Source organism: Thermobia domestica, chromosome 16, assembly GCF_964235325.1.
Source record: "Thermobia domestica chromosome 16, izTheDome1.hap1.1, whole genome shotgun sequence".
In the NCBI taxonomy this organism is placed as follows: Eukaryota; Metazoa; Arthropoda; class Insecta; order Zygentoma; family Lepismatidae; genus Thermobia; species Thermobia domestica.
In genome coordinates this window covers 84,556,196-84,568,967 of record NC_137469.1, presented here as the reverse complement: position 1 = coordinate 84,568,967, position 12,772 = coordinate 84,556,196, and the positions used below count along the sequence as shown (strand labels likewise).

General features: G+C 35.9%; 1 protein-coding gene across 2 annotated transcripts in view; it reads left to right on the top strand.

Annotated features, from left to right (window-relative positions):
- Positions 1–8,633: 8,633 nt before the first annotated feature.
- The window catches only part of LOC145673215 (midnolin-B-like), a 100,199-nt gene continuing 96,060 nt past the window's right edge, over positions 8,634–12,772 (top strand). For both annotated transcript variants that reach the window (XM_081742699.1, XM_081742698.1), the window contains exons 1-2: positions 8,634–9,137; positions 9,492–9,579. In XM_081742699.1, coding sequence (XP_081598825.1) covers positions 8,908–9,137; positions 9,492–9,579 — 318 coding nt within the window. In that variant the 5' untranslated portion in view covers positions 8,634–8,907. The remainder of the gene's footprint in view (positions 9,138–9,491; positions 9,580–12,772) is intronic.

Sequence of the window (12,772 nt, the reverse complement as noted above, 5' to 3'; positions counted from 1 at the left end):
ACTGCTGTCTTTCCTTTTCTATATCCTTACGGCGAGCGGGAGGAAAGGAAATAAGCAGAACCGCCTCGTCATTATAAGCGAATTAGCCAGCTTCCTAGGACGGAAAAGTTTAAGGGCGGGGTACGCGGCGGATTAGTTATTATTATAATTTTGCTTAGCGGAGTTGTAACATTAATAGGGTGAACAATCACTACAACAGTTATGTAAAAGCATTATTTTCAAGTTACCTACATTATTGCATGCTTTACCACGCACTTGATTAAAATCGAAAGAACATTAACTTATGTTCAGATCAGGAGGGTATTTTTTTGTTCAGGTAAAAGAGCTTTTACCTAAACAAAAAAGGTAATATCACTAAATCAGGGAGCGCCGAAATATTTCTCGCATAGGTTGTCGAAATATCTAGAGCTGGCCTGGAAATAGGAAGCTAGCCTGTAAATTCTGTGTTGATCCCGCGCTGAATGAAAGGAAGAGACGATCTTGTAGGTTTTTTTTTTCTTTTTGCGGGAAAAAGACTGTTTCAAGACCGAGAGAATTCTGCAGCAGATTTTTCAAAGAAGGATTGCTTTGTTTTGGGACGATTATATAGCTAATTATTATGAAGAAAATAATAAAATAGTTTCTTAATGTACTTTACGATTGCAGCATTCAATAGCGACTTATGCGTTTATTTACTGATTTTATTTTATTTTTACAAGCATTTAAGGAAAGAATTCAATTCTTGAACTACATTTTTAATTGGATGATCTCTGGGATATTACAGTCAAACTATACATGCGAAGCCACCAGACAAACCTATAAGTTTTACTCTTATCAAATAAACTGCTAGGAAATACAAATAAATAGAGAATACCAAAGTGCCAAAAAATATAATTTCAAATTTTATCAGGAAATAGGGGATAGACTATAAACACGAATTTCTTTTGTTTTTATATTACCTTGAAGGTCAGAATTATTGTGGTTTTGTGTCAATTGTCAATTCATGTAAGGTAGGTTTAAGGCGATGAACACTCACAAGGGAAGAGAGGGAGATTATATATATCGAAGTGGAAGATGGTTTATACACCAATGGAAAGCACTAATGACGCCTATTACGAAACTGTAATGATTTTTTTCCCAAATGCATATACTGTGCGAGTTATAGGAATATACAGGGTGTTTAGAAAATCCGTTGCCACCTCAAGAGATCGGAAACGGTGAGACAGATGCCAAAACAGGAAAACACGTGTTTGATCATTTTAAAATTACAACGTATCAAAGCAAAAAATGTTGTCCCAGGGCCACTCGTAGGGTCCCAGGTAGGGTCCGACTCAAAAATTGGAAATGGTAAGGGGGTGAAGTAGCATATCGTTGGAAAGCTGTTGGGAAATGAAAGAAGACGGAACATTTGTTACCAAGTCATGCTTTGAAGATCAAGAATGGCTGCAGAACGAAGCCAAACAATGGTCAAAGAAAATCTAGTCCTTGACACTTCACCTAGTGGTATCATGACACAAGCTGGTTGTGACAAATTTGTCAAAGCCGCTTCACCGACAGAAGATAATCTTGTTTTGCTCGACCATTGGGGACCATTCACTAATCATGTAAGAATTCCAGACAACAAACTTCAAGATATTTCACAGCTTGCAGAAAACATTCCGAAGAAATGCATAAGGTTTTGTCAATCACTTGATGTCTACGGTTTCGGAACTTGGTAAAACTACCTAAAAATGCTAGAATACTTTGTGAAACTCGAGCCGTAGTGATTACAAACTTTTTCGAAGAGATCACCATCTAGTGCACATGTCCATTTTGCATAATAAAATGAACTCAAGATACATTGGCATGTACCAATAGACTAATAAAAGCCGCATTGGAAATTGGTGTACATCCTCATTTCTATTCTCCGAGCACATTTGCTCTCCATTTTGCAATCGGCACTTGTCATTGTGAGACACTTTCACGTATTCGCTTTTCCAGATGCAAGAAAATTTTGTCTTTGAATCATTTTACACTTGATAATACAGACAACGAGCGCAAGTACCACAATTGTATACATTACATGTTAACTAGTCAGTTCTATATTCAAATATGTCAAATGTTATTTATTTTCTTTAGTTTATTTCTTAATTGGCTTTTATTTTATTATGTTTATTTATATAATTTATTTAGACGTTACTGATCTCAAAGAGCATGATCTCATAAAGCGTCCAAACTTGTTCCATCTGCTTTTATTTAACAACAGAGTTCAAACGATATGCTACTTGAGCCCCCTTGCCATTTGAAAATTTTGAATGGGACACCGTCTGGGACCATGCGGAGGACCCTGGGACAAATATTTTTACTTTCAATCATTGTAATTTCGAAATGATGATACAACGTGTTTTTCTGTTTTGGCATCTGTCGCACCGTTTCTGATTTATTTTGGAAGCCATAGGCTTTACAATGACGTTTTTGCTGACATTTTGACCGGCCGCCATTTTGCATAGAGTAATTTTAGAGAGTCGAGACGCGTTCCCTCTTCTTTCATTTCTTAACAGTTTTCCAACGATATGCTACTTGAGCCCCTTACCATTTGCAATTTTTGAATTGGACGCCGCCTGGGCTCCTGCGAGTGGGCCTGGGACCACATTTTTTGCTTTGATACGTTGTATTTATAAAATGATCAAACAATAGTTTTTTTTGTTTTTTTTTTTGTTTTGTTTTGGCATCTGTCTCACCGTTTGCGATTTCTTGGGGTGGCACCGGACTTTCTGAACACCCTATATATTCATATAACTCTCACAGTATATGCATTCGGAAAAAAATATTACAGTTTCGTAATAGACGTCATTAGTGCTTTCAATTGGTATATAAACCATCTTCCACTTCGATATATAATCTCACTCTCTTCCCTTGTCAGAGACAGTGGCGTATTTATGGGGAGGGCTATCAGTCTCAAGACCCCCGAAATAAATTTTTAGTTTTTTTTTTTTTCATTTCACGTACAACAATAGGGACTAATCCTTTCTACCATTTCTAACAATTTCATTGACTTTCCATTTTCTTATGCTCTTTGTTCAGAAATAATACTGTATTTGTCAAATTTCATTCCATGTAAGAACTGTGTTCTTTTTCTTTCTTTCTTTCGTCCATTCTACTCTTCTTCTGTTTCTTTCTCTTAGTTATTACTTTCTTTCGTTTCTCCTATCATACTTACGATAGTTGTTAGTTGTGATTCAATTCGGCCGTCGTCAGTTAACATCAAAACTAAGAGGAGCTGATAACGAAGCTAGTGTTCCACACCAACTTGCACGGATATTAACATAACGGGAGTTTAGTTATTATAGCAAAGGAATATTTACATCGTTTAGATATAAAGAAAAGTAAATGTTTGAATTAAAGAAAATCAATAAGAAACCCGGAAGATTAGGTAGGCCAAGAGGATTCTGCTATGAATAGAATAAAACTTTAAATGCAGTGTTAAATTTTTGCGTGTATCATATCACGTAAGTTTTACCAGTCTGCAATTCTTACCATTAAAACTGCAATCAGTATATTTCAGCTTCAACGTGTCTCAACATTTTCTTTCAGGTAAAAGCGTACACAGATATAACTGAATATTTCCATTTTCTTTTTTCTAAGATGAAATCAGTTAATTGTCTGGAGGGTAATATCCTCCACCGACATACGAGCTTCACGTTGTTTCCTGGTGTGTCGCCCCACTTGCGACAGTCCTATTAGCGACAGGAACTATTAACTGTCCTATGAGCGACCGATTCGATCTGTTAACTGCCCTATGAATTACTGATTCGTTCACACTAAGATAATGGAAGAAATAAGGTTCTCTCTTCTTTAACTTGCTTCATACTAATGTGACTTAGAACCTTACAAAATGTACTATGAAAAATTTCGCTCTACCTGAATTTAATACGTGAGAATGCTCTCATTACATTAACAATATTTCAAGGGGAAAAACTAAATATTTAGAGTTGATCTGCCTTTATTTATGATTCTAATATAATTTAAAAATCATGTTAAAATGATAGAGAGCATAAGTTTAGATTGAATATGTTTATGGCATAAGAAAGAAATCAGAAAGAGGTAGGGGCGACCGAAGAAAATTTTCTAGGGAGGGGCATCTTCATGCTTGCTGAATCACGTCTGGTATATCTGGTATTTAATATACGTGGTTTGCTATATTATGTATACATTTTCGTGAGCTAGGGGAGCGATCCCTGCCTTCCCATCGGGCGACCATGGAAAGAGGATGTTCACCACTTGAGAATATCAAAGAAATCTGAAAGCACGGTGTATTCGAAGAAATTATTACAGAAATTATAAATCTCTCGCAGGACTTAACAGTTCGTCTAGTTATAAGGGATTATTTCAGATTGCTATACGACAAGCTTTTATGTATTTTCTATGTCAAAACAAGGGAGGAAGGCAAAATAAGCAATTAGTTTACGTTTTAATATCTTACAATAGGGGGGGAAGGTAGTTTAAAGAGTTTGTTTACCTTTTGGATTGTTTAGATTGAACTGCATTGTAATTTGTGGGATTGGTTGAGAATAGCCAATCAAATGTAAGGGATCTCAAAAGCTGTCTTTTATCATTGACTTTTTCCATTTTATTCACAGTGCCTTAGGAAGTCTGAAAAGTAGGTAGTTGGTTAAACAGTTACACGTTTAAGTTTAAGTACGTCCTGAGCAACTGTAGTTTTCGTAAACGCTTGCAAATGCAAAAAATGGCACTATATCGACGTCAAAAATGGCCGCCATTCAGGAACACTTATACATACGACAACTTAAATCATGTTATTGATCTCATACACAAGGTTCATCACACTTTAATTTCTATAATTTTCGGAAATAGTCGAGCAACCATTTTCACAATCTTCGGACGACTTCAAATGGATTGACTCAAATGTTTTTGCCCCTATCCAGGCCCGTATTTAGGTAAGTGCTATTCTGTGCTCGAGCACAGGACGGCAAAATTGTGGAGTTCTTTGTAAGATTCACAATAAAGTAATATTTAAAACTAGCAACACACAGAGTCCAGCACAAGGGCGAGAAAATATGTTAATGTGTTTAATTCCCTCTAGTTATAGTAGTTATTAATTGGCTACCTAATCTGATTATTTTTAAAGAGTCATCCTCTCCCACCCTTACCCCAAGGAGTGAGGATGAACTTGAATATCATGAAAACTGATACCATTAAACTCAGAGACTTCGAAAACTATGAATTCAACACTAATATCTGTCGTTTTTGATTACTTTTAAACTCTCGCTCCCTCCCTGGGAAGTAGAGTATGACCTTGAAGTTGAATTTGATTATTAAAACTCTCACTATTCGTCTCAGCGACCCCAAAAACTATGAATTCAACTCTAATATTGGTCGTTTTCGGGAGGGGGCGCAACTTATTTAGAGCACAGGGGCACAAAATATATAAATACGGGTATGCCCCTATCTGTTTGTCCCCCTAGAAATTAAGGCTGGTGTCGTCACTGGGATACATTCCTGTATAACAAACACATAATTATGCTTTCAGTAGTAAAGCAGAATAATTTTAATTTGAAATTAAGACATTTTCATTTAAAAATTCAAAACAAATACGAAAAAATAATATTATACTAGCTGAACCTGTGCTTTCTACACAGCGCATCATTCACATATGAGCATGAATCTCCTTGTCACTTCTCACAACATCTGTACATGTCCCTTTAGAGACACAAGTGAAAGACGTCTTAATAAAAACCGGCAAGAGGTGCCAAGGAGAGATTTTTTTCGATTATTTTTTGAATATAGCATCGTTTGCAAGATTGAGCCTACTTTCGGTTGAAGTATGATAAGTGTTTCCTTTCTTCTTGCATACAGTATGTAATAAGCAAATATATTACATACACAATTAACTATAAAGTCGTTGATATATGGTGTTCATTGGGCAAAACACTCTAAACAATAAAGATTCAGCTTAGTCTGAGGAAGTGGTTATATCTTCATTTTTCATTATCATTTGGCCATAAAACAAAACGCATGGGAGATATGCAACCCATATTTATACAACCATATTGTGTTGGAATGTATAACTCGTAGGATATACTTTATTTTTTATAATTTCAACATTTCCAGTGTAGCCCTACAAAATGTAATAAAAAATAGCGGAAAAGTTTTTTAAATATTCAATTAGAACTAGACAATCTACACAAAATTTGGAATTGACCAGTGAAACGGCACGTTTCTAGCATTTGTGGTTTTCGAAATCTCATTATCGCAAAGATTGGAGACAAACTTATAAACTTTTGTTTGGAGACAAACATAAATCTAGCATTTTAAAATACAGACTAGCTGAACCTGCGCTCTCTACACAGCGCATCATTCACATATGAGCATAAATCTCATTATCATTTCTCACAACATACGTACATGTCCCTTTACAGACACAAGTGAAAGACGTCTTGATTTTAAAAAAATCGGCAAGGGGTATCATAAAGGTGAGATTTTTTTCGACTATTTTTTCTCAATTTCTCGCACTGTTTGCAAGATTTGAGCCTACTTCCGGTTGGAGTTTCTAATTCATGTATGACCAGTGTTTTCTTTCTTCTTGCATGCAGTATGTAACAAGCAAATATATTACATATACAATTAATTATAATGTCAGTTATATATGATGTTCATTGGGCAAAACACTCAAAAAATAAAGATTTATCTTAGACTCAAGAAATGGTTATCCTTCCTTTTTCACTATTATTTGCCCATGGAACAAACGCCTGGGACATATACAACCCCAATATACAACATTGTGCTGTTGGAATGTATAACGTAGAGGATATGATGCTTTTTTTTTTTTAATTTCAACGCTTCCAGTGTACCCTAAAAAATGTAATAAAGAAATAATGGCCGTGTTTTTTTTTTAAATATTCAATTAGAACTGGACAATCTACGCAAAATTTCCAATCGATCAGTGAAAACGTCATCTATCTAGAGCCTGTAGTTTCCGAGATCTCATTGTCGAAAGGATTGACCACAAACATATAAACATCGGACGGGAAGCACAATTCACATGCATTGATTTTAGAGAAGGCTTATTAAAATACAAAGGCTTTGAACAATAATTTTATCTTATAAACTTTATGAGAAAGATATAGTTAACTAATTTAGACTATTTAAAGTACAAATACTCAAAATGTTTGTCTCTGTTAAACGTGAAATCACACATAACCGTAAATGAAAGATTTGAAAGCCAAAGTTATAGGTTGGAGCTCAGGCGCTTTTAATTGCTATTGTAGCATTTTAATAGATAGATAAATTTTTACTACATTTTAGCACATCACATAGTTGGATTGCGTTGTTGACAGTGTGTAAGAGATAAATTCCCATTTTTAAAGTATCCAGGACTATCATTTCTTTGATTTATTAAACAAAAAGGAAGAAATCGTTTTATGAGGGCAGAAAAACGTAAGACCTGGCAAACTATATTTAATGCGAATGCTAGGACAGTACCTTGATACAATAACCTATTATTGGATATTTCTATATGTTTATCCATGGATATTTATTTCCTAGTTAGAAAGTTACAACTGATGAGTCCCTGGTTCGATATCCGGACAAGTAAATTTGAGTGGACAACAAAGCATCCGTGTGTTTTCTCGGGGCACTCCTGTATCCTTCCACTTTCTCATACCACCAATTCTTCCATTACCATTAACTTGCCTTAATCATCGTCTCCCTTAGCATAAAGGGCATAATTATGGGACGTTAAACTAAAGCAATTTATTCCATTTTCATTTTCCAAGTTAGAAAGCATAGATTGCCACATGGACAAAACAAACAAACAAAATAATATGAAATCTTCTAGGAAGTACGGGGGCGCGGTGGCTCAGTGGTAGAGCGTTCACCTCCGGTGCTTGTGGTCCCTGGTTCGATCCCAGCTCGCGCCGTGTGGACTTCGTGGTGGACAAACACCGTGCTCGCGGGTTTTCTCGGGGTTCTCCCGTTTCCTCCCACTTTCTTCATTCCACCATTTGATTCATTACTCATCATCACCGTCTCCTTTAGCCTAGCCGGCATAAGCATGGGACGTAAAACTTATAAAGATTTCATTTCATTTAATTTATTTTTCTAGGAAGTACGTTTCGTCTATACGATATTAAAATATCAATAATAAACACGGAGTCAATGTTATGGATGATTTTTGTATAAATTCTATACATTTGGTTGTTATTAGCCAGCCACTCCCGTAAAGTCACGCGTTCTTTCAGACTTACCTGTCCTTGAAAAAATGCTTTTGCTGGAGGAGTGCGTCATCGCGTTCGTAGGACTGAGTTCACTGTACTTTTGTTTCCGCCATTGCAGTATATAATTTTTGATTTCGAAGGAAGTGTTACCACGAATTTTGTGCATAGAATTTAGACTGCGATCCTAGTAGAACATTTTTCTACAATCCCTCCCTTGCAGGAATGTTTTTTTTCTCATAATCGGCCTACATAATCATGTGAAAAGACGCCGCCGATATGCGCATTCGTGTAAGAAGAAATAACTATTGCAGAGATTTTTTTGTTGTTGTTATTGAGGAGATCTTCGTCCCCACGCCGCTTCGAGTCTACCCTAAGGAAATTCCAACGCCCCTCCGAACACCTGTTTGAGAGCTGCGCTTCTTGCATTGCCAGTTGCCACTGTGATTAGTTCGCTGTACCTGAGTTGCTTGAGGGGAGGGAATCGGGGGAAGGATTCTAATCCGCAACGCAACAAAATGTTGGCAGCACTGCAGACGAGCAAGGCCGAAACCACGGTCAAACAACGAAGCTATTCGACGTTCGCATCGCTCCGCTGCTGTGTCAGTCAATGACTCAGTTGCAGGACAAGTGTGTTGGTGTTGTGGTGTGATGGTTGTGTGTCCAAAAAGTGGTTTATTGTAAGTTTAATTATTCGAGTGCAAAAGTTAACATTATGGAGAGTGGTGGTGGAAGTTCCTCCAGTGATAGTGTAAAATCCAGTTCTCACGTCGGGTGTGGCTGTGGTGGTTCATATGCAATTATTACTGTACAAGTAACCCCTACAACAGGGGGTCAGTTTGATCTCCAAGTTTCGAAAACCGAAAGTGTCGAAAATCTTAAAAAACTAATTTCGAAGAAACTTAAAGTGCCAAAGGAAAGGATATGTCTTCTTCACCGGGACAGGTAAGAGTACATTTGATCACGATTTCTCTCCCCTTTCCCCAGGGCAATTGTGGACGTGGAAGTGTATCTTTACAGTAAAGTCCTTAAAATAGATTTTTAATACTTGTGTGATGTAGCTAATGAAGAAAACATTCGCAGGATAGCTTAGTTTACGTAATAACAAAGTTGTAGTCACTTTGATGTAAAGAACTTAATTTCATTGCTGTTCTGATTGAGCAAGTGATCGGAAAGTCTAAAGGATATAATTAATTAGTAAAGTTAAAAGCCCAGTTACTTTGCTATACTTACTATCGTGAAAGCTTAAAACTTCCAATATAATATCTATGTACAAGTAATGTTATATTTTATTCACAGGCAACTGAGGGAGGGTACCTTACAGGAAAATCAACTCGTCGATGGAAGCAGACTTACTTTATTACCTAGCGTTGAGACTGGTTTATTGGTAAGTTCCGATTTTATTTTTCTTCCTAATTAAATTATCTTGGTGCATAACCTATTTGAGTAGACCTAGTTGAATTGTCGACCGCTAGTTTGTGGGTCATGGTTTCAACAAAGTCACACTGAAGTGCAATCAGGGCTGCCAACGGTTGTTTGGTGTTGCTTATGCTTTATGCTTGTCGGAGAAAAGCAGGTTGGAGAATAAAGCGAAGACTGGAGACGCCGTTTCCAGTCAATACTAAGAGCAGAAGTTCATTTAATGAGCTCTTTGTCATCCTTTTAGAATTATATGGAATCAAAATTGCGTGTGTGTGTGTGTTAAAAATGTCGATAATTTTGTCTTAGTTTCTTTTCCATGCGAATCTTCATCTTTGTAGCTTAATTTTTCACGTTCATAAACGTTACGTACATAATACCGTTGAACAGTTTACAAAGAATTACTAGTAATAAGTTTTATTTGGATTGTACTTCAGTATTAAAGTATTTAAACTGCTTGTAACTTCGCTCAAATTAGTAGGGGTTAACTTTACAATGCCCGCTCCAGCTGGTATACTCACTTAGAAACGATATATTACCCTCTATTAATTTTATGAAAATGGGTCAAAACTACCTAATCTTAAGGTAACCCGTTCCTACCCCTACCCTACTTGACCTTTAAAGCGGCCCTACTTATCGATGCGCAGCTGGAGCGTGTATTGTAAAATTTACACGTTAGTTGAATATATATATAAACGTCACATTAGCAAGTATAATGCTAATGCCTCCCTCTTACAAAGAGAGAAAATAATGTGATTTGTATTCTAACCACTCTGTTCTTGCTTATATGTATCATTTGTTTTTATTGAATTCAGAGACAGATTAACCCTGAACTCATAAAGTCAGCAGTGATTTAGAAAGAAAAAAATGTTGCCAAGGATCGATTAAATATGCAGTAACTACCTGAATGGTAACAAACTAATAAGAAGTAAGTCCTGTAACGTATGAGGCGCTTTACCAGCTGCGAAACGTAATAATCTCACTGTTTCTGTAAAGGGTAAGAGTGCATTTTGTGCAGAACATTCATATGAACCGATACAATAAATAGCAATACGAGCAAATACACTGTATTAGTTTTAACAAAATTTGTCAAAACTTCCCTAACCCTAAGCTAACCCGACCCTATCCTATTTATTCCAACCTTGCGTCATGTCAAGAACGTGATAAAATCACTTCTGTTTAAAGTGCACCCTTGCCCTGTAAAGGATACGAAGCTGTGACCACTTCTTGATTTTCGGATCCCTTGTTTCATTTAGGGTAAATTTTGCAATACATACTCCAGCTGCGCATCGATAAGTAGGGCCGCTTTAAAAGGGTAGCGTAGATTAAGATAGGGGGTGAGTAGGATAGGAGTAGGAACGGGTTAACTTAAGGTTGGGAAGTTTTGATCCATTTTTATAAAATCAATAGTGTAATTTCTAGTTTCTGAGCAAGTATACAGGCTGGAGCGGGCTTTGTAAAGTTAACCCCTTCGTTTATTTTATATTGCTTGTAAATGAAGCGATTATTTTGAAAGATTTTAGTTACGGTACGTATGTCAATAAACGGATGCCTTATGTATAGCCTCATAAACTGTCATTTCGACGTATTGGTTTTTGTTTAATATCGATTCATGAGGTTTTTTAGTAGGCAGTTTTTTTTTTTAACTAGAAGAGATCTACAAACTCAGCTTGTCACTACGAACTGATTTACAACTATGTATAGTTTAATTCCAGGCAAAAGTAGAATCCGTTGTCACAGGATGAGAAAGGGATGTACGTTAATGCTGTTGAAATTATTCAAATAATTTGTGTTATTCGAATAATTGTACAAGCAGTTGTTCAAATGTTAATTATTATTCGAAGAGTGCAATATTCGAGCATTATTTAGAGGGTGAACCATTTATGTTGATACGCCCTTGTAACTTATCAAAAGGCGTTGACATTTTGTACCGTATCATGGAATCATTAGCAGGCGGGGATAGTTTGTGATACTACAAACTTAATAGTGTTGCTACCAACGCATATTTGTTTTTTCAATTGATAGTAGTCAGGTTATTATATATTTAAAATCTAAACTTACAGTAGCACACTTCATATCTGTTGATGACCATCTGTGCAGTAGGATACTATACTTATCTAAGCAGTTTTTGGAAATAAGGGCTTTTGAAAAAAGTCAGCTTTTCAATTCCTTGTAACTTTGTTCCTATTCATTCAAAATCGATTATATCATGATTATAGTAGTAGTAGTAACTTAAGTACTTTTGGTTATGCATTGCCCCGTCTCTCACGTTATTACTAATGTAGAGGGTTTCAGAATTCGAATGTTTGTGATACTATAGCATCCCGAATTTATAGCACTAAATAATAAATGTAGCATTCTAAGTTTTCATTTAAATTGTTGATCGGAAATTTGTAATAACCTGACTAGTGCAGTTTGAAGAAAGAAAAGAATAAATAAAAAAAAAAAAAAAAAAAAAAGTTTTTGGGTTGAAAATGATAACACTGTTAACCTTGTGGTATTTCACAGAGTATGTCAAATAATGTCCCTTTGGTGATATTTGCATCGTACAAAATTTGTTTTCTGTCCGTTGGTTTTAAAAGTTACAAGGGTGTATCAAGATAGTCTATCTTGGATGTGTATATAGCCTATATTTTGCAGGTCTCCGTACTTATTTCCAGTTGTAACCGATCTCGAGACAGTTTTGTTATATTATGAAAGACATCGAAATAGCTGCTTCATTTAGTAAAGTGCATATTCAATATTGAACATATTCCAAAGGCGCCCAAAATTTAGTGGTAGGGTGAAAGTTTCAGTGAGAAGTTGCTGTCTTCCTCAGCACATAGCCTTTCATAATACTAACTTTCTGTAGAACTACATTCCGTTTTAACTTAGTCACAGTCAAGAACGTAGTGGGTAACACATATCAAGGTATTAAATGGGAAATAGTTCCGCAGTCAGTGATAGTTTTCTAAAACGATATTTGCTGAGGAAGGCAATAACTTTTTGCTGAAATATTCAGTTAGTTAATTTTTGGGTGGACACTTTTTTAATGAATAAGAAGTATTATTTTTATATTCTTTTTTCCACGTAATACTGGGTGCAAGTTTAGTTTCTAATAATCAATTAGAGTGCAGCCAATGTACACCCATGTCCAAAATGATTGTCGCATATCTATAACT